Source organism: Vombatus ursinus, unplaced genomic scaffold (genome assembly GCF_900497805.2).
Source record: "Vombatus ursinus unplaced genomic scaffold, bare-nosed wombat genome assembly UNPS02014778.1, whole genome shotgun sequence".
Classification (NCBI taxonomy): domain Eukaryota; kingdom Metazoa; phylum Chordata; class Mammalia; order Diprotodontia; family Vombatidae; genus Vombatus; species Vombatus ursinus.
In genome coordinates this window covers 27,463,676-27,490,963 of record NW_020954556.1, presented here as the reverse complement: position 1 = coordinate 27,490,963, position 27,288 = coordinate 27,463,676, and the positions used below count along the sequence as shown (strand labels likewise).

The window sequence follows — 27,288 nt, the reverse complement described above, 5'->3', positions numbered from 1 at the left end:
TCCCTCTTTTTTATGTTTATAAATAGTGTTTTATTTTTCCCCAATTACATATCAAGGAAATTTTTAGCATTCCTTTTTACAAGATTTTGTGTTCTAATTTTTTCTCTCTCCCTTTCATCCTTCCCCTCTTCTGAAAATAGTGGGTAGTTTGATATAATTTATATATGTGCTATCATGTAAAATATATTTCCACATTTATCACAATTGTGGAAGAAGAAGCAGATCAAAAGGAAAAAATCATGAGAAAGAATAAAATAAGTGAAAAAAATATGCTTCAATTTGCATTCAGAGTCCATCAGTTCTTTATCTGGATGTGGATAGCATTTTCCTTCATGAGTCCTTTGTGCTTGTCTCTGGATTATTGTGTTGCTAAGAAGAGCTGAGTCATTCACAGTTGATCATCACACAATATTGCTTACATTTTATACCATGTATTCCTGGTTCTGCTCATTTTACTCTGCATCAGTTTGTGCAAGTCTTTCCAGGTCTTTCTGAAATCTGCCTGTTCATGATTTGTTATTGCACAATAGTATTCCATTATATTCATATACTATGGTTTGTTCAGCCATTCCCCAATTGATGAGCATCCTCTTGATTTCCAATGTTTTGCCACCACAAACAGGGCTGCTATAAATATTTTTGCAGTGTAGGTCCTTTTCCCTTTTATGTGATCTCTTTAGGATATAGACCTAGTAGTGGTATTGCCGGATCAAAGGGTATACACAGTTTGGTTGCCCTTTGGGCATAGTTCCAGATTGCTCCCCAGAATGGCTGGATCAGTTCCTAACTCCACCAACAGTGCATTAGTGTTCCGATTTTCTCACATCCTCCTCAACATTTATCCTTTTCCTTTTTTGTCATATTAGCCAACCTGATTGGTGTGAGGTGGTATTTTAGAGTTGTTTTAAGCATTTCTCTAATCAAAAGTGATTTACAGCACATCTTCACATGCCTATAGATATCTTTGATTTCTTCATCTGAAAACTGCCTGTTCATATCCTTTGACCATTTATCAATTGGGCAATGGCTTGCATTCTCAAGTTTGACTCAGTTCTCTATATATTTGAGAAATGAAGCTTTTATCAGAGACACTTGCTACAGAGATTGTTTCCCAGCTTTCTGCCTTCCTTCTAATCTTGGTTGCATTGGTTTTGTTTGTACAAAAGCTTTTTAATTTAATGTGATCAAAATTATCTATTCTACATTTTGTAATGCTCTCTATCTCTTATTTGGTCATGGATTCTTCCCCTCCCCATAGATCTGATAAGTACACTATTCCTTGGCTCTTCTAATTTGATTGCTTCATTATCTGTGGTACCTTTTTGCAAGATGTAGTTTCCTTCCTCATCTCTTTTAATTAGGTCTATTTTTGCTTTCACTTTATCTAAGATCAGGATTGCTACCCCAGCTTTTTTTTGTAACATCAGCTGAAGCATAATAGATTCTGCTCCAGCCGCTTGCATTTACTCTGTGTGTCTCTCTGCTTCAAGTGTTTCTTGTAAGCAACATATTGTAGGATTCTGGTTTTTGATCCACTCTGCTATCTACTTCTGTTTTATGGGTGAGCTCATCCCATTCACATTCACAGTTATGATTACTACCTGTGTATTACCCTCCATCTTATTCTTCCTCCTGTTCATCCTCTCTCTCCTTTTACCCTTTCCTTCTTCACCAGTGTTTTGCTTCTCTCTACCACCTCCCCTAATCTGCCCTCCCTTCTGTCAGTCCCCCCCCCAATTTACTTAATCTCCTCCCCTTCTACTTCCCTATTGGGTAAGATAGGTTTCTGTACTCAATTGATTGTGTATATGATCCCCTCTTTGAGCCAATACTGATGAGAGTAAGGTTCATGCAATGCCCATTGCCCACCCTCCCCTGTAATAGGTCTTTCTTGCCTCTTCATGTGAGATAATTTACCCCATTCTATCTCTCCCTTCCTTCTGCACCCATTGTACTCCTCTTTCTCATCGCTTAATTTTTTTGTGTCATTCCCTCAAATTCACCTTATATCCATGCCCTCTGTCTATGTATATTCCTTCTATCTGTATTGTTAGTGATACACTTTTTAAGAGTTAGAAGTATCATCAGGGGCAGCTAGGTCACACAGTGGATACAGAACCGGTCCTGAAGTCAGAAGGACCTGAGTTCAAATCTGGTCTCAGACCAGACACTTGACACTTACTAGTTGTGTGACCATAGGCAAGTCACTTAACCCCATTGCCTGGCCAAAAAAAAAGTATCATCTTTCTGTGTAGGGATGTAAATAGCTTAGCTCTATTGAATCTCTTATGCTTTCTTTTCCCTTTTTACCTGTTTATGTTTCTCTTGGGTCTTGATATTGGAGGTCAAATTTTTGGTTTAGTTTTGACCTTCTTCTTATCAAGCCTTGAAATTCTTCTATTTTGTTGAATGGCCATTTTCCCCCTTGATGTATTATGCTTAATTTTGCTGAGTAAGTGATTCTTGGTTGTGGTCTTAGTTCCTTTGCTCTCTGGAATGTCACGTTCCATGACTTCTGATCCTTTAATATTACAGCTGCTGTGATCCTGTGTGATCCTGTGATTGCTGTGTGATACTGATTATGACTCCCTGATATTTGAACTGTTTCTTTCTGGCCACTTCTAGTATTTTTTCCTTGACCTGATAGTTCTGAAATTTGGCTACAATATTCCTTGGGGTTTTTATTTTGGGATCTTTTTCCTGAGGTGATCAGTGGATTCTTTCAATACTTCTTTTGCCCTCTGGTTCCAAGACATCAGGGAACTTTTCCTTGATAATATTTTGAAAGATGCTTTTCAGTCCTCCTTTTGATTATGGCTTTAAGGTAGGTAATGATTCTGACATTGTCTCTCCTGGACCTATTTTCTAGGTCAATTGTTTTTTCTTATGAGGTATTTTACATTTTCTTCCATTTTTTCATTCTTTTGAATATGATTGATTCATGATGTCTCATAGAGTCATTAGCTTCCACTTTCCCAATTTTAACTTTTAAGATGTTGTTTTCCTCAATTAGCTTTTGTATTTTCTTTTCCATTTGGCCAATCATACTCTTTAAGGAGTTGTTTTCTTCAGTGGACTTTTGTATCTCCTTTTCCATTTGGCCAATTCTACTTCATAAGCAGTTTTAGAAGCTGTTGACTTTTTTCATAATTTTCTTGCATCATTCTCATTTTTTTTCCTAATTTTCCTTCTAACTCTCTTATATGATTATTTAAGTTCCTTTTTGAGCTCTTCCATGAGTTTTTTTCTGGGCTTGCAACCATTTCCCATTTTTCTTTGGGGTTTTGTCCATAAGTGTTTGACATTGCTGTCCTCTTCTGAGTTTGTGTCTTGGTCTTCCTTGTCACCATAATAACTTTCTATGGTCATATTCTTCTTTTGCCATTTTTTGCTCATCTTTTTTTTGCCCTTTTCCTTTCTTCCAAATTTGAGTTCTCCTCCCAGGGTGGAATGGACATTGTCTCAGGCTTTTTGTGCTAGTGGCACAAAATGATTCTTTTTTTGTGTCATTCCCTCAAATTCACCTTATATCCATGCCCTCTGTCTATGTTTATTCCTTCTATCTGTATTGTTAGTGATACACTTTTAGATAGTTAGTGATACACTTGTAGATTATATAGAAGCTTCAAGCCTCTTTATTATGAATATTTTCTTTTAAAAATTTGGTAGACTTTGAACATGGTGAATACTAAATGACATCACAAAGACTGAAACTGACAATATTTAATAGATAGGAAATGATGCTATAGTAATGGGAGTTATCTTTGAATGGGATGTCTGTACACAGACTGACCACCAACTTGTCAGCACTAAAATCAGAATTTATAATTTAAGAAGAAAGAATAGTAATGAGAAAAAGAGATGGCATACAAATAGGAGGATTTAACTCTGAATTGCTAGACAAACGACTGAAAATCACATATGAGAAATCGACAATAGAAATGACATTGACACCAACTATAATAATTAAATCCAAAAGTTAAAACCATGTAAACTAATTGCTACAGCAAGGATATCTGAAGAACCCAGAAAGTCAGACTTATTTGCCAAATAAGGTAACTATGAGTTAGAATATAAACTCATCTATAAAATCTTATGAAGAATGAAGATGGAACATTATGAGCAACATTACCTCATAAGTTAGAAAGAAGCAGGTGAAGACAAAACTAATCCAAAGAAGGCTCATTAAGATATCCAACTAAGTAAAATCATTCAACAGCTTTAAAAGATGAAAATAGAAAAAAGACTAAGAACCGGAAAAATGGAAGATTTTGCAAAGTGTGATGTACTGTCATATGCCATATTACCAACAGTTGTGTTAATTTTTTAAAAAAGAGCCTTCAACAAAATGGACAAAAGGAAGAATAATTCTGATGGAAACATTGCCAGTATAAAAATAAAAAGAAGCTTGTTACTATATTAGAGCAAAAATTTGATGAAACTGAATAGCATGAACATGGTCATAGTAACTTGAAAATAAGATGATATGTCAGAATGCCTGAATGTATACTAGGGAATATTATAAAATATGCAGATAAGATAAGAAAAAAAGGCAAAATTGCATCTGCTTTCTGTAGTTTGCACACAAGTACAAGAAACACAAGTTTTACAGTGATGGAAACAGATGTCTTTCAGATGTATGTATTGAAGATTGCAATAAAAAATGCATTCCATCCAGCATAGCAACCATTTAGACAAAAACTTCAAGTTTATTTAAGGCAATGAAAGAAAATGGAAATGAAATGGATAATGAAGAAACTTTTCCAGAAAGCACTGGTTTGTTCAATCATTTTAAAAATCAAATTCAATTGTATAATGTTAAAATTACTTGAGAGGCATCTGATGCAGGTAAGGAATCAACAGCTAAAATATCTGAGTGTTTTGAAGAAAATAATAGAAGGTGGAAACATTGACAAATTTTTAATGTGGATAAGGCTTATTTTGGAAAAGGATACCTTATAGTACTTAAATTTCTAAGAAAGAAAAGAAAAACTCAACCCAGATTTCAAGTGTCTAAGGGTTTACCTAACACTTTCATTGGGATATAATGGAAAAGGGGGTTTAAAATTAAACCCAATGCTCGTTCATTGGTCTTGAAGTCCTTGATCTCTGAGGGGCTACAATCATTGATCATTTCCAGTTCTTTGGTGGTAAAATATGAAAGCATGGGAGACTAAAGCCATTTTTGAAGACTGGTTTTCAGGTTATTTTAGCCCAGCTGGTGGTATCCTGTTGAAAGCATTACTGATTTTAGATAATGTCCTAGGTCATCTAACTACACTTGGTTCATTGTGTGAGAATGTGAGCATGCAAATTCACCAAGATGTGATTAAAGCTCTCTGTACCTACCAGCTTATGTAAGAAGATTTAAAGAAAGAGAAGACAGTTCAATCTACCCTGATAAAATATTTCAAATGGCAATCACAACTTATTGTCAAACCATCCATGTAGGTTTATCTTTAGATATAATATTCAGTAATTTTTAATTAAATTTTTTCTTTTTATAACTATTATTTTGTAATTGTAATAATTTGTAATATTTCTGATTTAGAAATATGTTTTCTTACCTTTTGTTTTTATATTAGTAAATATAAAAACTCATTAATTTTTTTTCACTGCAACATTTCTATTGGGCTGGAACCAATTTTTCATATTTTACATTTAATTATAACTTCAAATAGTGGGACTACTTTATAGGATTCACTATTTGTACTAATTGAGATCTAGTATTAATATATTATTAAGGAATAAGCAGGCTTTCAAAGATAATATTCAACAATGGATATCTTTACCATCTCACAATTTACTGAAAAATTGTAGAGCATATAAGACCACATTATACTTATTGTTTGTTGGTTACAAAAAAATAACTTGACCTGATAGAATGAAATATTTCTTTAAAGGCTCTTTTACAAGAAGGTGTCTTCCATTCATATATCAAGATCATTCAGGATCCTTTGAAAGATGTAACAACAGAAATAACCCTGTTCAATGATCCTCTAATAATAAATATTAGGAGTAGCATAAATCAGGGAAATATATACTCCCTGTATTACTATTATGAAAGAGAAGCAGCACAGAATTCAGGTTAAAGATGAATTCCCTGCAAATGGTGAGGTCACCCAGATGCTGTTTATAGATCACACATAGTTGAGTCCATTAAGCTCCAAAATACTACAGAACGTTCTGAGAGAGATCTGCAATCACTCAACTAAGTACGGCCTGTCTATTCACACAGGAAAGACCAAACAGATGAAAAAATATCCATTGCCCAGATTTGTACACGTATCTGAATGGACATATTCCAGTTAGAGTTAGTCTAATAGTATGCATATCTGAGACAGACAATTCAGTTGGACAATGAATAGGGCCCAGAGTTGAAAAGTAGAGGGAAGGCTGGGTAGCTTTAGGGAATTTGCAAGGAAGGTACTTTTTCTAATACCAAGTTTCCCATAACAGCAAAGGCCCATTTTAAAAAATACAAATATTTTACCTACAGTTCTGTAGAGCAGCAAGATCTGGAACACCACAGTCTTCAAAGAACTAAAGATGAGTATCACATAGAGGGTAATAGAAAAGTCATGGTGGGTATGGACAGGCTGCAACTATACCAATGAAGAATTCCAAAGAAGAACAGGAATAAAAGATGTCAGCAAAAAACTGTATGACAGGAAGATCCAACCAAAATTGAACTCATTATTTTTTCCTCTTCCCTTTTGACAAACCTCCCTATTTCTGTAAAAGACTCCACCATCCTTCCAGTCTCCCAAGTTTGTAATCTTCCATTACTGACTCTTCACTTTTCCTCAACCCACATATCCAATCAGTTGCCAAAACTTTATGTTTCTACCTCCACTATATCTCTCACATTGGAGTGGGGCAGGTATTGGGATTTGTGGGGAGAATTAGGAGACAAATTAATTTCTCTCACCATTTGCTCGCTCTAGGAAGATGCTCACAGACTTGGAAGAAGGTAGAATTGTCCAAATGACTTAAATTGCTCTCTTTCTCTCAAGTTCACATAATTGAAATAGTTTAAGCTAAATGTCCATATGACATGATTACTGTATTGCTCAAATTAAATCAATTGTAGTGAGTAGCTCAAGATAAACTTAAATTGAAGCTGAACTGTAAGATTCGGATAAAATAGATAGATGAGAAATGTGAAAAGAAAATGAAAAGCACATTTTGTTATCTAGTAACCCTGTCTGGGTTTCCCCCTCCCAAACAACTGTAAAATGCTTACTTGGTTTCACCAAGAAGGGAAGAACCGGAGTGAGAGGAGGAAGCCTAAGAGCTCTCAGTTTTTGAAGGTCTGTTGTGTGGTTGTGGTTTATCCTCTGTTCTCAAAAAGGACCATGACATTAAGAAGATGATGCCATAACTTGCAAGTAAATTGGTTTTAAGTGAGAGAATGCTGTGCAAAGTTACCAGCCTCACTTTCTCCTTCGGAGTTATTGGAGTCCAGTGGCCAAATATAGATCAGGACAACTGGAGATGGCCCCGAAGGGCCATTACATGGGAGAGCGATTATGTGGGTTCTTTTTTGGCCCCTGAGAGTTGAAATAGGAGGAATGAGTAGAAATTACAAAGAGGCAAATAAGTTCAATGTTAAAGAAAAAATATCAAAAATTGGAATGGGCTGCCTCATAAGGCAATAATTTTAATCTTTCACCTAGTGTTATTCAAAGTAAAGACTACATGAACATTTGTTGGTGATGTCATAGAGGAGAATCTCAGGTACAAGTTGAACCATATGGCTTCTGAGATTCTTTCCAACTTTGAGAAGCTATGATCCCATCAGCTTAGCCCTAGTGCTAAATAGAGTCTTATAAAGAGCTTCCAAATTAATTGCTCTAAGTGTTTCTGGAATACAAAGAAAAGAAGAAAGAGAAAAAGTGCTAAATTTAAGCTTTTAGGCTCATTTATGCAAGTTCAAAATTTCGTATTACTTGCCCTGATTCTCTAAGTCTTTAGAAATGGTTAGGTAGTTCCAGAACCCCCACATTTTAACTCTAAGCACAAATCCTCCTTCTTTTACAAGCTGCACTGTAGTCAGTACTTCCTCATTTCTCTCTCCTAGGTGAAATGGAATCTACCTTCCCAGCTGTGAACGATAGATTTTTTTTGAGAAATAATTTCCAAACATATTTGACGGTTTTCATCTCTGGTTAGATCTTAAGCTAGATGATGAATGGATTCCGGAGAAGAAAAGAGTTAGCCCCTCTTTCCATCTCACTTTCAGAATGTTAGTGAACTCCTTGCTGCTTGTCTTAAGGCCAGCTGCCTTTTCACCTTAGCAATAGCAACTCTAAAACATCAGGAAGGATTCAAGAGTGTGGTCAGAAAAGCAGGGTATGAGGCAGCTAAAGAACATTCTCAGACAGTCCCCAAATAGGAAAAATCATTCTAGTTAATGCATATTCTAGGGGAGTTAGGAGAGAGACCTGTGTCTGTATTAGACAAAAGTGTTCTGATGATATGGATAAATTGTTTAATCCCAAATTCCTGTCATGACTGGTATTCACAGTATGGCTTCATTATTTGATTTTAAGTGAATTCCCAGAATATTAGACACACCCATACTCAAGAATAAGCACTAAAACATTTTTAAAAGTCAAGTTCAAGTGGATTTGGATTATTTACCATGACATTATCCTGTATTTCTATTCTCCGTTAGTGGGGATATTCAAACTTTACCACTTGTGTTCCTCCCCTCAGAGCCCCGGAGGTGAGCGTGGCCAAAGAGATCATCATCTGCTGAGGAATCTAAAGAAGAAGCTGGGGTGGAGAATTTAATAAGGAACTGAGTGTGAATGTGCCAGGAGAGGACCCAGAAATGGTACCCTACTCACAACAGCTCATGCCACATCTCTTTCCTGGTGGGACAGTAATAGCCTAGCAGGTTACATTGCATGGGGAAAACCCTCTAGGCACTATCAAAAGAACAGACATAAAGTCATACGCATAACTCTTTAGAAAGCAAGAGATAAGTGAGCTGGAGGTCAGGGAGTGGAACCATGATAACTCAGAGGACAACCAACACCTACCACCCTGCGACTTGCTCGACCCATACCACCTTCAAGAGAAACCAAAAGCGTTCTTGCTCTGCATTCACAGAAGGAAAAAACCTTGGGGGAAAGCCCTGCTTGTCCATTGCTCAGTGCAATGGAGAGCTAGACTTCCAGGCTTTGCTCTACCTGTAGCTTTGGGAGTTGGTGCAGGGAACTGAAAAGGTTAGGGGATAGGAATGCATTTGCTGGGCTCCCTGGAGAAAGGAGAAAGGGAACAAACAGTTATTAAGCTCCTACTATAGGTCAGACAATGTGCTAAGCACTTTATAAGTATCTCATTTGATTGTCACAACAACCTTGAGAGGTAGATGCTATTATTATGCCCTTTTTACAGATGAGGAAACTGAGGAAAACAGAGGTTCCTAGGCTTCACAGGGTCACACAGCTAGTAAGGATCGGAGGCTGAACTTGAACTCAAGTCTTCCTGATCAATCTGCTTTGATTTCTTTCTATCTTTCTGATTAAAAGCCTTTTGACAATATGTCTTTGTAAGTCACCTTAGAGGAGAAACAGTGGCCTAAGAATGATTGGGAGAAGCAAGTGGAATGGGGGTCTGAGCTGTAAAATTTGATTAATACAATCCCTAGACTAACATAAAAAACATTGATACTGCCTAAAAGGGGCAAAGTGATGGAGAGAAATAGGGTGTGGCCAAACATCAAAGTGCCCTCTGGTGCTGAATTGTGCATACCATCTGTTGAGGGATTGGTGCCCCCTGGTGGCCACATATGGGGGTTCAAGGAAGATTTATTTTTTAGTGCGACTCTCCCTTCCTCCCTCCCCACCCCACCCCCCATGCTTAGAAAAGCCTAGCCCTTTGAGGTGGCCCTGGAACCTGGACCAGGAGGAAGTCTGGGTCTCTGGACTTAATAAGGCCTTTTTTAGAGCTTCCCTGAAACCAAAGTATCCATAGAACCGGGGACTTTTCCTGGAGTGGGAGCTGGGGTACACTGAATACATCTCTGGTAGCAATTAGCCCTTTAAGGATGAGTCCTTAGGAGGTCCTCAGTGCTGAGGGAGCTGGATTTGGGGTCAAAGGAAATTTACTATTCTTTTCAGCTTTAGATATTTAATTCTCCCCTCCTAGGTTATTAGACACTTCAATCAAAGAAGAAAAACAGAAGTAACACTCAAGATTATTCTTGCAAAGGGGAGGATTATTTTAAGACAATCATGTGATATGATTAGATGACAAAGACACAATCCCTACAACCCCTCAGGAACATCAACAGTATCTGAAAAAGGGTGGAGCCAAGGGGTAGGTGACAGCCAACTGCTCTGAGTACCTAAGAGACCTGAGGGAACTGTGCTAATACGCCAGGGTACAGTGGTCTGCCTTGATTTTGGAGGCTCAGTACCTCCTCGACACATAAAACTTTCAATTGTGCACTCAGTTGTCCTAATTAACTTCATAAACTTGGCAGGACCTCAACACATCTTACATACTTTGAGATTTCTCATACTCGGATCCAGACTAGATTTATATTAGAACTCCTGGGGTCTGGTTCAGTTTCACCTACAACTTCTGAAAGCTCTGGTTGCTTAGAGACTATGAATAATTAGAAAAGGGCCTGAGAATCTTCACCTTTGGTTGCAACCAGAAGGTTAAGGGAAAAAAAAAAGAACAAAGTAGTTTGTGCTTTTTGGCTATCTGCCAGAACCTTTATAAAGAGCAGAAGTATTATTACAAATTCCACATTTCACAAATCATTTGTGGTGGGAGTTTGAATAACTGAACTCTTATGTCCATATTTTCTCACTCTGGCTACATGATTGACCCACCTCATTTTGGGTCATATATGTTGTGTTTAGACCATTCATGTTGGGAACATGTCATACCTCAGTTAAACTCACCATGCATCTCTCCACTGTCCCCTGGATCACTTTCTTAGATTATGATGTTCAATGATTCAACTGGGAAAATAGTAGTTGGCATTTGCAGCATTTAGGAAATCAGAATCCTTGAAAGAGTTGCACAGGTTTCCCAAATATTCTCTTCTTATTTAGTTCTGAGTCCATTCACTTTTTCATCTATAGCACCTCAGATATATCTATACATCTGTATCTTTATACATGTACACACATACATACATGTATTTATACATGTATGTATTTATGCATTGTGTATATATTTGATCAATGGTGTCACTGGTATAAGAAACTCTTGGAAAAGAACCACCTCCCACCAATGCAGATCAGTAATGCATTTGCAACTTTGAAGTAATGAAACATTAAGTAACTTGACTGACATCATAGTTTGCATGTATTAGAGGCAGGATTCCAAACTAAGTCTTCTTGATTCTAAGGCCAACCTTCTATCCCATTCCACCATGCTGCCTATTCCAAGGCACACACAAAAATACTCACAAACATTTAACTCAAAAGCCTGACCATGCATTGCAAATCATAATACAGTATTTTTCATCTACTTTGTTTTTCCAAGGTGGATACCTCGGCTAATATCATTTGAGTGACTATGGATTTCATGGAGGATGAGATTTTGTAGTATTCTGAAGCTCAGTGTAATTAGCACAGTGTTAACTGTGAGTCCCAAGAACCTCACTCTCAATGGTCTCCCTGTTCTGTGACTTACTTACTCAACAGATCATTGAATAAAATATTCTCTGCAGTCACAGCTATCATAGAATCTTATATGATTTCAATGTATGTGTGGGAGACAACTTATTTAAGGAGAGCCTTTAAAAATGAAAGAGAGTCATTACAGCTGAATTTTGTTCTTTCAGTTCAAATGGTAAGGGTTTTTAAAACTACAAACAATAGACATACTAAGAGCTTACATATTCTGTTCTCAGCTGCATTGGTATAAAAATGTAATCTGCTATAAAAAATCACCTACAAAAGCCTGTCTTTTTTCTTTCTCATATTTTCTTTATACATACATAAATTATAAAGATTTCATAGAGTTGGGAAAATAGTCATGAGTTGTTGATACCTCTTAGTTCCCTTTTTTTTGTTGGTAAAAGTTATACCTACAATCTTTTTCTATTTTTTTCAGAATCTTTTCCTCTTGGAAGTATATTGTAATATATCCTTAATGCCTTTAAAAAGTGTCACCTTTGGTATAGATTCTTCTATATGTATTTGGTCAGGTTTAGCTGCTTTTCTCAACTTCTAGTTCTCATGTTTTACTGTCATATCATCACATAGGTGAGTGTAGTTTAAAGAGAGATCACTGAATTTGGAGTCAGATGAGGCCTGGGTCCAAATCCAACCTTAAATATATACTATCTGGTGAGATCATGGGCAATTCAATAATTTCTTGGAAATTCAGTTTTCTCATCTGTAAGTTAGGGATAATAATATATGTAGTTCACTGCCTCAGGGTTGTTATGAAAATCAAATGAGAAAATGTACGTCAAGTGCTTTGTGAATATTAAAGCACTAGATGAAATGCCAATTGCCATTACCATCATCATCGTCGGTTAGTGGGGTAGTAGATCCTAAGTGTGCTGTTCTGGTATCATCGCTAATGAAAATGGATGAATATAAAATGCCAGCTGATCCGTTCCATTTCATTTGTATTTGTTGTTGTTCTCTTTCAAGTTTCATGAGCAAATGCTCTCTAGGTGATCTGGCTTAGTTGGCCTTCATACCAGGCTTACTTTCACTGCAACTGCTTATCACAGTTTTGTGAGGCAATACCGGTCATAATCTTCCATCTTCTACTTCAATAGTTTTGTAAATGAGCATGTTTCACTTGGTGACAATGTCTTTCCTCTTGGCAATGACATAAAAAAGGAACTTTTTAAGTACTTTCATTCTAGTTATGGCAATTCTTTTGCATATGTTAAATCTTTCTAAGAAATGGTGAATCAGAGATGATATCTTTACTTTTGTCCATTTCCCATTTTTTTTCCCTTTGACAGCTTCTGGAACAAGGTCTGGCTAGTGCTGTTGTAATCATGCTGTATTTTCCTCTTTATGCTTTTTCTGAGATTGCTAAGAGAAGGTCAATTGATGTTGACTTTTGCCTTCACCAACTGGTTCCATCACACAAAGAGAGCTGATTCTGAAGTGACTACTATGTCAATAACTAGTCACTTTGTGTCCATTAAGATATAGTCTACTACCACATTATAACGGAAAATAACTTTGAAAGATTTGAGAATGATGATCAATTCAATGATCGGTCAAGATTCTAGAAGACCGGGACAGTTAGGTGGCGCTGTGGATAGAGCACTGGCCCTAGATTCAGGAGGACCAGAGTTCAAATCCGGACTCAGACACATAACACTTACTAGCTGTGTGACCTTGAGCAAGTCACTTAACCCCATTGCCTAGCCAAAAAAAAAATTAAAAAAAAATTAAGATTCTAGAAGACCAATGATTAAGCATCTTCTATTTTGGTAGAGGTGTGATGAACCAGAGGCGCTACATGAAACATACTTTGTCACATGTGGCCAATGTCTGAATTTGATTTGCTTAACTATATTTATTTGTTTCAATGAAAGGCTATGTATGTATGTATGTATGTATGTATGTATGTATGTATGTATGGGAGGGTTATTGGGAAGTGGTGATAGTAATGTTTTAAAAAAAAAAAGGAAAACATTGTCAATGAAATAATTAAAATATACCAAAAAAGAGTAGAAGGAAGTTCTAAAAGTCCAACATAGATGAACAAGGTAGTGTTGGAACTACCATGTTAAATTTCATATGTACTTATAAAAATATAGCACCTCTTTTTGTGGTGGCAAAAAATTGGAAACTGGGTGGATTGCCCATCATTTGGGGAATGGTTGAACGAGTTGTGGTATGATTGTGATGGAATACTATTGTGCTGTAAGAAATGACAAAGGGGATGGTTTCAGAAAAACCTTGTAAGACTTCTATGAATTGATATAAAGAGAAATGAGCAGAAGCAAGAGAAGATTGTCTTTTTCACTAATGAATTATTTTTAGTTTTCAACATTCACTTTTATAAGATAAATTTTCCCCCTCCCTCCCCAAGATGGCATGTAATCTGATATAGGTTATACATCTACAATCATATTAAACATATTTCCACGTTAGTCATGTTGTGAAGAAGAATTAGAACCAAAGGGGAAAACCACAAGAAAGAAAAAAAGAGAAAATACTATGCTTTGCTCTGCATTCAGACTCCATAGTTCTTTCTCTGGATGTGGATAGCATTTTCCATTGTGAGTCTTTTGGAATTGTCTTTTGCATTGCTGAGAAGAGCTACGTCTATCAAAGTTGGTCATCACACAATGTTGCTGTTACTGCGTACAATGTTCTCCTGGTTTTGCTCACTTTACTTAGCAACAGTTTGTGTAAGTCTTTGCAGGTTTTTCTGAAATCTGCCTGCTCATAATTTCTTATTGGAAACAATATGGAACAATAGTATTCCATTATATTAATATACCACAACTTATTCAGTCATTCCCCAATTGAGGGGCATCCCCTTAATTTCCAAATCTTTGGCACCACAAAAAGAGCTGCTATAAATATTTTTGTACATGTGGGTCCTTTTCCTGTTTTTTTATGATCTCTTTGGGATACAGACCTAGAAGTGGTATTGCTGGATCAAAGGGTATGCATAGTTTTATAGTCCTTTGGGCTTCCAAGCAAGAGAACATTATACACAATAACAATAACATCATAACGATGATCAGCTCTCTGATGAATACAATGATCCACAACAATTCTAAAGCATTCTTGACGCAAATTGAAGAATATTTTTCACTTTCTTTATTTTTCTTGCTATTTTTTGAAACATAGTTAATATGGAAATACATTTTGCATGACTTCACATGTATAATGAGTATTATATTACTTGCCTTCTCAAAGGGTGGGTGAGGGGCTGAAAGGAGGGAGAAAATTTTAATTTAAAAAATGAATTAAATTTTAAAAAATGAATGTTAAAAAACCACAATACTTTAACCAAAAATCATGTAAGTGTATAAACAAGATTCATTGATTCATACAAAATTTTCAGCTTTTTTGTAAATGGAAATGTTCATGTTTGTTTATGTTTGATAATAATAAAAAGTAAAAAAAAATCAAAGGTGAGTCAATTTCATTTTTTGAATGATGTTAGTAAGTGCTTGTCACATTCAATTTCTTCTTGAAAAACATTCTTGATGTACAGACAGATATAAAGCTTCTGAGTATTTCATAAGAATATGGTCTGTTTCATTTAATTAATCGTGGACTGTATTTTTCAACATAGATTTGCCAAAATAAACATCAATTTAGATTGGATGGTCTAATAAGGTATTTCAAAGAATTTGTCTATTTTATTTTCTATAAAAGATGTTGGTACATAAACTATAATCACTTCACGTTGGTATGTTTGTGTGATTCCATAATGAGCACTGCAAAGTGAGATGACCAGGTATTTCCTAAAATGATGTTTTTATCTTTGGGTGCATGATGAAAACAACTCCTTTATTGGTGTCTTGGAAAAGAACCTACGAGCCACTTAGCTGAAACTTTTTGATTTCCTGGTTTTATTTTGTAATAAGAATGTTAATTTGGACATGCTTCAGTTCTCTCATTATTAGAGTGGCAAGTTGTTCATTGGAGAAGGTAAGCTCCTTGAGGGCAGGGACTGTTTTATTTTTGTCTTTATATTTCCATCTCCTATCATAATGCCTTTCACACAGTAGTTGCTTAGCAAAAGTTAATGCAATAGAAGTTGAACAAAGACTGCCAATCAAGTAAATTATTATTTATGAGTGGTTTAAAAGACTTATTCTTTCCATTCTTTTCTGTCATTTCACCTCTGTAATTATCCAAGTAGAAGTGAGTACAAGATTAAGGGTGATTTAGTTACTTTTTAAAAAACGAATTACCATAGGGCAGCTAAGTGGCACAGTAGATAGAGCACTGGCCCTGAACTCAGGAGGACCTGAGTTCAAATGTGGCCTCAGATCAAATACTTGACAATTACTAGCTGTGTGACTCTGGGCAAGTCACTTAACCCCAAATTGCCTAAAAATTTAAAAAAAAATGAGTTACCATGGCCAAAAAGTCAACATCTAGGGGCAAATCTTCTTTTAATAAGCCTCTCCATACTTGGTATGGAGAGGTTCTTATACAGAAGATATAGTGTTTTGCTAGGGCCATAACCCAAACTTTTTCAGCTTACTAGAATCTGTCATAACATGCATTCTGCTGGCATAATTACTGACTGCAGTACTCCTTCCAGGACACCCCCCATAACTGGCATTTGTATCACAGGTTGGGTACCCTAAAGGTAGCTGCTACTCCAAGGTCCTAGGATACCCCATGGATCTGTACTCCTAAAACTATACCTCATGATCCCCTTCCAGTGATCTTTCTCTTAACAGTCATTTAATAGATACAATTGATTCAAAGCAATGGCATTTACTAAGATGTCACAGTAAGAATAGTAGCTACAAAACACTCCCCCATAAACCTGGGATGTACTTTCCACAGATACAGATTACCTGGGAAGAGTTGGCACAAATTACAATAAACAGTGAAGCATAGACATGGGAAAGACACCTTCATTCTCCTTGTGATATCCTCCTGCTGCTCCCTTCTGAGCTGATCACCCTTTCTGGGTGGCTTGCTAAAGTGGACTCAGGGCTCTCAAGGTCCCCTTGTCTCCATGCTTAACCCTGGATAGCTCTCTTGAGTTGAATCTCTTCTTTGTTGCCAGAGCTCCTGTTCCTGGGAACTGCTTCCTGCCTCAAGCTTTCTGCTTGACTTCCTCTTTGCATCACTGGGAGTCTAGAGAGTGTTTAACTCTCCTCCCTGCTAGATGTAGTACCAGTCTGTTACTGAATAAGTAGTTTTGATTCCATGGTTGATTGGACCTGAACCCTTGCTATTCCCTGATATAGACTCAAGAGTCACCTTCCACAAAGCTGCTCCAAGTATGACTGACTCCAGAGTTTAGCGAGATAGCTTTTTAAAAGCAATCTAAGGCATGGCCAATCTTCTGTTAGCCAATGGCAAGCTGTGCTTCTGGTTCTTAGTTCTTGGAACTAATTCACTTAGTAAAGGGGTAGTAGGGTGTTAATAACTTGTCATACATTAACACCTCATCATTACCATCCCCTTTATTTTCTGTTCTTACTGTTCATCCATCTTCACATTTAGTTTAACCCCTTTGGTTATATCTTGAGATGAGGGTAATTAGTTGATCTGAGACTAACTTTCTGCCCCTTGCTGAGAAATTAGTCACTTTCACCTCTACGCCATGATGAGACTTGGAGATGACTAATGCACAAGGTCCAAAATGAAGGTAAATTGGACAAAGCAGCAGGAAGCCCAAACAGAGTAACTGCAGAAAGAATCTTCAATTTCACTCGTGTGGTTTTGAAATAAGTGCTTTGATAAGGGAATTATGGACCCAGTCCAGGCAGAAGCCTGGAGTTGTCTACATGTGCACACTTCTATGCACAATAAAAGGATCTTACTTCCATCAACTTTGAAATGAAGATTCACTCAAACTTGAAATATATCTACCTAAGCTCCCAAATATATTAATATTAACACCATTGATGTTAATATGCAATCTCTACCAAGTCCCATTAATAAAAGCAATTTTTTTGTTTTCTCTATTGTTACTGCAGCAATCACTGCTTATTAATTAGCACCATTCCAATCTTTGCATCAAAGTTGTACTAGTGACAGAAGCTTAATTCTTTACCTAAATAAAGATGCTTTTTCTTTTTTCCCAAGAAACCAATTCAAATTAGCCAAGTGTCCTAGAAACCAGGCATAATAACAATTCAAAGCAAGTATTGATTAAAACAAAAAAGGCTTTTTTAACAGTATTAATTCTTACCAACTCCAGTAGTTATTGATTCTGCATCAATGTCGTTAGCTCGTTTCTTTGCCACTTCAGCTAGCGCCAATTCACCCTTATCTATTGCAAAGTAATGGATGTCCTTTGGGAATAAAGCAAAATAAAAGATTAATTTAAAATGAATCTTGAGTAGATAACAAAAGAGATTTGAAAAGGGAAAAAAACTTGCTTAGGCTATAGAACAGAAAGGATTGACGATTGTATTGCTATATTTTAATTTTCTCCCTCTTCTTTTTCAATGCAGTGTTTTGGCTCTTTCAACTACAGCCATCAAATATACTAATCAAATAAAAATCAGTTATTTTAATAATTTATTTCAGACCTCAGGGTGGGGGAAATAAACTTTTAATCAAGTATTTTCACAGACACCTTTATTAAGAAATCAAATACTCAAGTGTACTAGTTTCTTTGGGGAGTTCTTATCATCATCTGAAAATGATTTTTTTAATGGAATGACACACCATATTGAATGACAAAATCAAAAAGTTGGAAGGAATCTTTGTGGTTATCTAGTTTAGTCTCACATCAAATTTACAACATCTCTGGCGTGTGCTTGGCCAGCATCTAACTTGAACTCTTTTAGTGTCAGGGAGCCCATTTTCTAAGTAGACATTCTGTTCCCTTGTTGAAAAGTTATGGCTGTTGGAAATTGTATTCTGCTGGCTTCAGGAGCCATCATCCTAGATACTTATTTCTGACCTCTAACAAGAGGAGAACTTAAGAGGATGTTAAAATGACTTGGGGACAGAATAAAGTACATTATGTAAATACAGAAATCTGAAAGTAAAGCTAGTTAATCATTGGTCTCCCTCAATAGACTTTTTCCCCACCACTGATACTCTACCTGATTTATTTCTCAAAGTTTAGCATACTCCCACACTCTGATGCTCTCTTCCCATCGAAGCAATTTCCAAACTCCAGCTGCCCAAGTACAAACCCCATTTCCCAACCCACTTGCCCACTCCCTTACTTTTATCACTCCTCAACTGAACCCTCTCCTAACCATGCCCCACTGCAGATATACCCACCTCTTCCACTGTACTTTCTGGAACGCCTGTCTCATAATTAATACATTGCCTTTCATCATAATAAACCCTTCCTTTTCTCATTCCTTCCATCTTCTGGCACTCTGACTCTCTCATGATGCATCTGTGGCCACCATTTCGAGTACTGGTTACATTTCCTCTCATATTCCCCAATTCACTGGTTATGGTAGGAAAGCTGCAATATTTTTTGCTCCCCATTTTCACTTCCAGACTCTAGCTCTACAATCACCACTCTACCAACTTTCTCCCTTTGCGGTTCAGGCTACTCAAATTTATCCTGGTGTCTGTAGTCTATCAGCCTCCCAGGACATTCTCCTTCTTTCCTCAATGAGTTTAGCATCTAGACGACGATCTTCGTCTTTACCCCAAATCCTGCCCTCATATGAGGGGTCTTCAACATCCGTACTGACGCTCCCTCAAATACCTTAACTCCTCAGTTCCTCATCTATTCAGTTTCCACGATCTGTTCCTCTGCTCTGCCTCAGTTACATATAGAAACGGAGTTACTCTTGCCCCTGCCATCACACACAAGTGCTCCACTTCTATGTTCACGAGCTCCATAACGCCATTTTCTGATCATCACTTCATCTTTCCCTATGCTAAATGATTCTTAACAATGTTCTTCATCAATACCTTCATCTTTATGACCACTCCTCCCTGCTGTGGTTTGCCTAAGGTGTGAGGAATGTTAGTTGCTGAGAGATACAACACATAGTATTGAGAGACTAGTTTAAGACAAGGTAGAAGACAGGACCAGCTACAAAGCCTCTCAGTCTCCTTGCGGCTGTATTTCAAAGCACCACCTTAATCCTTTAAGGGTCACAGATTTTATCCAACCCTGGTGATCTGAAAGAACAGAGAACAACAGGCTGCAATGGTCATGGAAGGGGCATAAATCAACACTGGCTATAGGAGGGAAAAGAGTGATAGTAAGAAAGACATTCAAGGCAAAGACACAATAGAAAAATCAGCAGTGACTAATGAAAACAGATAAAAGCAGACAATAGAGGAGAAATTAAGAGTCAATTGAAGAAAAGAGCCATTTTGAAGAACAGGAAACTTAGAGCAAAGGCAAGTGGGTCAATATCCCCTGAGAAAGGTGAAAGTAACACAACACAAGAAAATATATAAGACCCCTTGAAATGACAATGGCACAACTCTAAGAACCTCCACAATGGTCCAGAACAGCAATCAAAGAATTAAATCATTCATTAAATAAGAACAGGAATTAAAGCTCTTAAGGAAATAAATGTATACTATAAGTGTGAGGTCAAAATCATCTCATCCTACTGAGCTCTGATACGTTTTCAGGTGAGAAGACATATGAATCAAATCAATCAACTTAGAGGTGTGAATAAATCAGAGACTTTAAACTAGGTGGGAAAGGTCAGTGGATGAACTAGAAGTGTTCCCTGAACGAGAAAATTTGGCTCCCTATAGAGCCTGTATGAAACCAGGGAGTTACTTAGGAATATTAGAGATTCAAGTTAAGGGGAAAGGAATGAGCATTCTAGTTACTGTATCTGCTGGGTGACTGTGGAAGGAGAGGAGAGGTGCAGAGCCTAGACCTTCATCTTAGTCTTAGTCTCTTCCTCTTCTTCCTCCTCTCCCATTTCTCCTTCCACATCTTGATCAGAAATGGACACAGTGAGCTCCAGAGACATGGAAGACTCCCCCTCTTCCCACTGGTATTTTAGCAGTGTTCCTAAGTCAGCTTACAGCAGTGTCAGCAGAAGCTACAGAGAGACCAGATAAAGATTCAAGACTCTAGAGTTCAGAAGAAAAATTGGACAAAAACTAAGGCAAACATCTTTAGGATTGTAGCAAAAGGAGTTCTAGGTGATTTGAGGTATCCCTTTGTCACATGTACTTTCTAAATTTCATACCGATTTCCCCCTGAATTCAAAAGCTATCTTACTATTTATGTGACTTTAGGCAAGTCACTTAACCTCAGTTTCCTCATCTGTAAAAAGGAGGTGGGGGTGCTGTACCAAATGGCTTCTTCCAGCTCTAGGTGTGATCCTATAAATTATGACAACTTGTAGAAACACTGAGAATTAAAGGTGAAAGAGAAACTCAAAAGTAAAAAAGACTATGGAACTGATGAACAAAACTAAGAGGTCATTTTAAAAATGCCTAATGATTTTTTAAAAATTTATTTTAAACTTAAATACACAATAAGAAAAGAAACATATTATAAACTTAAATACTAAAATTTAAATACAAAATAAGAAAAGAAAAAAAAAACATTGCTATGTGCACAGCAGAATGTAAGAGAGGATTCAAAATATACAGCAATACATTTCCAGTTCAATAAAGCCTATATAATAAATACTACGTATTGTGTTCGGACCTGTCCATCTTTCCTTTGCTTCCTTGTAAATTCTCTTTTGTTCCCTGCTGTGCACTTTTTACTTTGTTCTTCCCCTCCCTCATTCTCCCCTCCTCCCCCTAGAAGGCTACGAGGAAGGGTGAATGTCTGTGTAGTAAATATGTGTGTGTGTATGTATATGTATATATGTATATATACACACGCACCTATACACACATATACACATACACATACATATGCTTAGATATCTATAATAATACTCATATTTAGACATATACATTCATATGTATCTATGTAAGACCGTATTATACTTGTTTGTCCTCTGTTTCTGTGAGGGTGGATAACATCTTCCTTCATAGGTCCAAGTCTTTCACTACTTTTCTAAGTCTACCAACTCATCATTTCCTATACCAGAGCAATATTCCAACTTTATACTGTCTAGTTATTTTAAATAGTCTAAAACAATATTGATTAATATGGCTGACATATAGTCTAATTTCCCTATTTTTCTCTTTTGAGTAAATCTATTTTAGCTTTAATTTTGTCTGAGATCATGATTACTATTCTGCTTTTTCCCTAATAAATTCTATTCCTGATCTTTATTTTATGTTTGTGTGTATTTCCTATCCCTCCTGACTCCTCTTACTTTACATCTACTTGCTACCTTGCTCTCCTATTACTTAACCTCCCCCCACCAAAGATCCCTCCCTTATCCTCTCCCCCAATCCTAAAATCTCTCTCTTATCCTCTCCCCCTTCCCTATATCCTTAGCCTTTTATTTATTTCTGAATTTAGAAGACTTTTATGCCTACACACACACACACACACACACACACACACACACACATATTAATACATTTCTGATGAGAATAGGGTTCTAGAACTACCAACCCTCCTCCACACCATTTAATTTCTCTGTGTCAGTTCTTCTTCTCACATCTCATTTGAATAAGATAATTACTCTTTTTACCTTTTCCTAGACAGTTTACTTTTTAATATCACATCATACTTAGCTCTACCCCAATCTTTCTTTTGAATTACTCAATTACTAATAACAATCTTAGACATATGATTTACATTTCCTCATATAAAAAGTAAATAGTTTGTCCTTATTGAGTACCTTATAATTAGCCTCTGATATTTACCTTATATTTCTCATGGATCTTGTATGTCACATTTTTTATTGATTTCAGGTCTTTTTGCAACAAAATACTGAAAGTCTGGCAATTCATTGAACGTCCATTTTTTAAAATTCAGGATTATGCTTAACTGCAGGGTATGATATTTTAGCCTGGAATCCCAGTTCTTTTGCTCTTCAATATATAGTATTCCAAGACCTGTGGTATTTTAGTGTAGGCACTGGTCGGTCTTGTATGATTCTAATTGTGGCTCTGCCATATTTAAATTGTTTTTTTTCTTGTTGTTTGTAATATTTTCTCCTTGAGCTGGGGGTTTTGGAATCTAGCTATGATATTACTGTAGGTTTTCTTCAAAGGATCTCTTTCAGGTGGTGATTGGTGGATTTTTCTATTTCTTCTTTCCCTTCTTGTTCTAACACTCCATATTACGATATTTATTCCAAGCTCATTGATTTCTCTTTGAGGTTTCCCTCATTCTTCCTTCTGTTTCTATAATATCTCCTATTGGTTTATCTGCTTGTGAGCTACGTTTTTATTTAAGCTTTATCTCCTGATTTTGAGGTCTTTCAGCTCCTCTCTAGCATCCCTTATTATTACCTTTAGGAATCCTCCCCACTGTTTGGCTCCTCCCCTTTCCACAGTTGCAAAGATCTCCAATACTGTGCTTTTGGCAAGTCTCAGTCTCTTCATATAGCAGGATATGAGGATCTGCTGGGCCTGGGTCCTAATACTGAGTAACCCCTAAGTAGATTCAATAAGCATTTATTAAGTCAAGAAGTACATATTAAGCACTTACTATGTGCCAGTCATGTGCTGTGTGTTAGGAATACAAATATAATCAAATGCACTCACTTTCCATCTGCAGCTATGCTTAGTTTCAATTCCACAGAATAAGATGCCTCTCCTAGGATAAGTGGATATCTTCTGGTCCTAACACCAAGCTTTGGATATGCAATATTTTCCTACCTCCCTCAGCCTCTGATCCTCTCTGATTGGAGGAGTGGAATAATGAATTCCTACTAAAGCTTTCCTTTATAAAGGGCAGAAATTAAACTTTTAGCTCACTCCACTTTCCATCTGCAGCTCTGCTTGGTCTCAACTACATGGAACAAGATACCACTGTACCAGGTACCCCCACTGTCTTCCTTTTCTACCTTCCTTTTGTATGTAGTTGCCCTGCCCCACTAGACTGTAAGCTTCTTGAGGGAAGAGATTTTCTTTTTCTTATTTGTATTCTTGGTACTAGCATGGTTCCTGGTACATAGTAGGTACTTAATAAATGTTTATTGAATTGAATTGTATTGAAAAATAAAAATAGACTGTGCCCTCAAAGAGCTTATACTCTAATACAACAAATAAAAGGGAGCTCAAAAGCAGGAGGAAGGGAAGAAGGTGCTCATGGGGGTATGGTAGAGAAATCTGGAGAGTCAACAGTGGAGCTGGGAGAGAAGTGAATGAGTAAGCATGGCTGGGCTGGGCACTTCCTCCAAATGAAGGTGCTGGCAGCAACTCACCAACAGAAGAAGGAGCTCAAAGAAGGCCACAGAGATGGAGACATCTTCCTGGATGAGAAAACTTCTGGAGAATGGCGGAGAGGACTGAGCCCAGCAAAACTGCCAATTCTCTTTCCTTAGGACATGGAGTTCATTCTTAAATTTCCCTCCCTGCCTGGGTCATCAGTCCTAGTCCTCTGTAGTAACTCTCCTTTTTCTTCTTGCAACTGGCAAAATCACTGTCTGCCCCACCTTGAGGAGATTAGGAGTTTTTTTTTTTTAACAGAATTAGTCATGTGGGTTCCCTACTGTCACAAGCTTATAAGTCAGATTGAGGAGGGTACAGAGAGTTTTTGGGATAGGAGGAATGAATGAGATTAGGAATTAAAATATAAACATCCTCTGGTGTTAGTTAATGAAGTTTTTACCTTGTACAGAGAGTCTATCTTTTTATTTTGTGAATTAAGCTGTAATTCACTTATATCTGATGCAAAATTTCTTTCTTTTGAAGTTTTGGAAGTAGGGAAATTTTTAGGAAACAACTCTTTGACCATCTCACTGGCCATGTGATTCCTGCAACCACATCTGAGAGTTCTTTCAGGACTGAGTTCTTCTAGGCCAGGTGACTTTCATCAAGGGTGCTAGGTTCTCTCATACTCACTTTTCTTACTTGGGGTAACAACTACCTACTAGCCCTTTTTGTTCTGTCTTTTTCAGTCCAAAGGTCATTCTCCTCAGCAGAGATATAAGAATCAAAGGAAGAAAAGAATCAAAGGAATAACTGGGCAACCCAGTCTTCTCTCTCTTGTCAGTTATCATCATCCCATCGACTAAAAGCAGTCATTTTTTTCTTTACTTGATTTTCCTCTAAACAAGACAAAACAACAACCCCAATCCCTTTTTGTCCATTACCACTCTTACAAGACCAAGCCATATTTTTGTGTTTATGTTCTGTTGGTTATCCTGGCTTCTATCTTCTGTACACGTCACTTTGAATTGTAAGAGAGTTGGTAAGTTCCTTGCAGATCTACACTGTTCTTTTCAGAAACTCTTCCCTGCCTCTCTAATTCTTCTTATCAGTAATATTTCTCTTTATTGCTTCAGAATTTCAGTTTTTGAGAGTTTCTCCATTTCTCCTTAGCTGACTTCTGCTACAGAATTTTAGTCCATGGCATCCTACCCATTTGGACAGCTAGGTAGTGCACTGGCTAGAGCACAGGGCTTGGAGTCAGGAAGACTCAACTTTCTGAGTTCCAATCTGGCTTTAGACACTTACTAGCTGTGTGGCCCTGGGCAAGTCATTTAGCCCTGTTTGCTTCAGTTCCTCATCAGTAAAAATGAGCTGGAGAAGGAAATGGCAAATCACTCCAGTATCTCTTCCAAGAAAATTCCAAATGGGGTCACAAAGAGTCAGACATGATTGAAAAACAATTGAACAACCACATTCCTACCTATTTGTTTTGTATGACTTCCACTGGCTTTTCAGTTACACATAGTTTGGCTTTCTGTTAGAAATCTTTTCATTTACACTGTTGAAGTCCCTCTGTCTGTTGTTCTTTTCATTCTATTTATTTCATCTTCATCAGTTCATAAAAATCTTCCCATATTTCCCTCAATTGCTTATATTTGTTATTCTTACTGTGTAACAATATGCTATTGCAATCATAAACCATAGTTTTTTTTAGTCATTTCCCACTTCTTTTGCCACCATAAAGTGTGTTGTTTTGTATATTTTGGTGTATATTGAATTTTTTGTTTCAATCTTTGGCAGCCTAGTATATACCCAATACTAGAATCACTGTGTCAAGATAAATATATATCATTAACTGTTTCTTTCAAAATAACTTTCAAATTATACTTTCATAAATTAAAACAATTTTAGGTCTTTTCACTTATTTGATAAATGTGACAAATTAGAAGGCTCATTTAACATGCTGACTTACCTCAGAATTGATGAACAAATAACCTTCAATGTATATACCCTTATCAAAGGGTTACGTTAATTTGGACTGGTTATTATGTTTGGTATAAAACATCTTGGGATTCACTATGCTAGGTCAGTAAAATAAAAGTCACTTTAAAAAAGTATGAAATGTACGTGAGCTGAATTAATATTTTACATTACCAGTATTTAGGTTACCTGGAGTTTCAGACATTTTCCAAACATTTATATGCCCCCAATTAAATGTCAAATAGTACAAGTAATTTATTTACTTTAGCACATAAGCACTCTTTATTCCTATACTCCTCCCTGAAAAGAATATCACAGTGCTTAATGCAAAGAACACAATACAATGTAATTATTAGAAATTTAAATTAAGTAGGTCATGTGTAGATTTTTGTTCACTTAGATTTCAGTGCATATTAATTGCATAGACCCATATCGTCATACAGAACAGAATGGTTTTGCCATAGGACACAGGTACGATACAGTACAGAACTTAAATTGTATCAATTTTACTCAGAGTAAATGCAACTGAAACCGGTTGGAAATTAGAAAGATCTAAATTATACCATCAGATTTGTTGTAGTAGTCCAAATGGGTGCACTTCATTCTGTTTAGAGAAGGCCAAGTGTAGAAGATAAACCACTAACTACATCTGATAACCCATATTTAGGAGGATTTAAGAACTGGAGATTTTATATAAAGACATTTTTCTATATGTTGAGAATTAAAACATAAAGAATATTCCACTGATGTTTGAAATCATATTACAAAGATCTGGGCTGAGCGGTTAGTGTATTTCCTTAAGATGAATGATACAAAACTCTTTTTAATAAAAAAAAGAGCTAGGGAAACCGTTCTGTACTTTCTTGCTCAGCAATCAAGTACCTAGGAGCGGCAGATGTAAGGCACCCTACTCAAATCATGCCAGGGGAAGGCACAGATGGCTGAACAACAGCGGCAGTGGGCCTTTCTACAGCACTATCAGAAAGCACAGATGGCCTTCCAATAGGCATTATGCCAGCGGTTAAGTAACCTGAGGCTGCCAGAAGGAGAGTTGTCCAAGAGGCAGACCCAACCTCCTGCCATCCAACACAAGTCCAGAGGGGGTGATCCATTCAGCGCACCGAGGATATGGCATTCTCAGGGACTAGAGTTTGGTGCCACGTTTCATATTTTATTCAGATGGGGGTAAGTAGGGTATTACCTGCATTTTTAAAAAGCATCAAACTCTGCCTGCAAAGAGTTAAAATCAGCAAATTGTTAGAATTTGTTTAAAGTCTCAAATCACTGTTAGCCTTAGACAAAATGGCACATTGCCTTGATGTTCCATCTATCACTCCACAACTGCTTCTCTCCCTGGAGAATATAGTACCTTGAGACATCGAAGGAACTTTTACATCTTTACACCGAGCCACATGCATTACAATTTGATACTAATCCCATTTAGAGG

General features: G+C 36.9%; 1 protein-coding gene across 1 annotated transcript in view; it reads right to left on the bottom strand.

The window, feature by feature from the left end:
- Window positions 1-27,288, bottom strand: part of WDPCP (WD repeat containing planar cell polarity effector) — a 361,203-nt gene that overhangs the window by 79,621 nt on the left and 254,294 nt on the right. Inside the window, exon 14 of the mRNA XM_027865293.1 lies at window positions 17,860-17,962. Coding sequence (XP_027721094.1) covers window positions 17,860-17,962 — 103 coding nt within the window. The remainder of the gene's footprint in view (window positions 1-17,859; window positions 17,963-27,288) is intronic.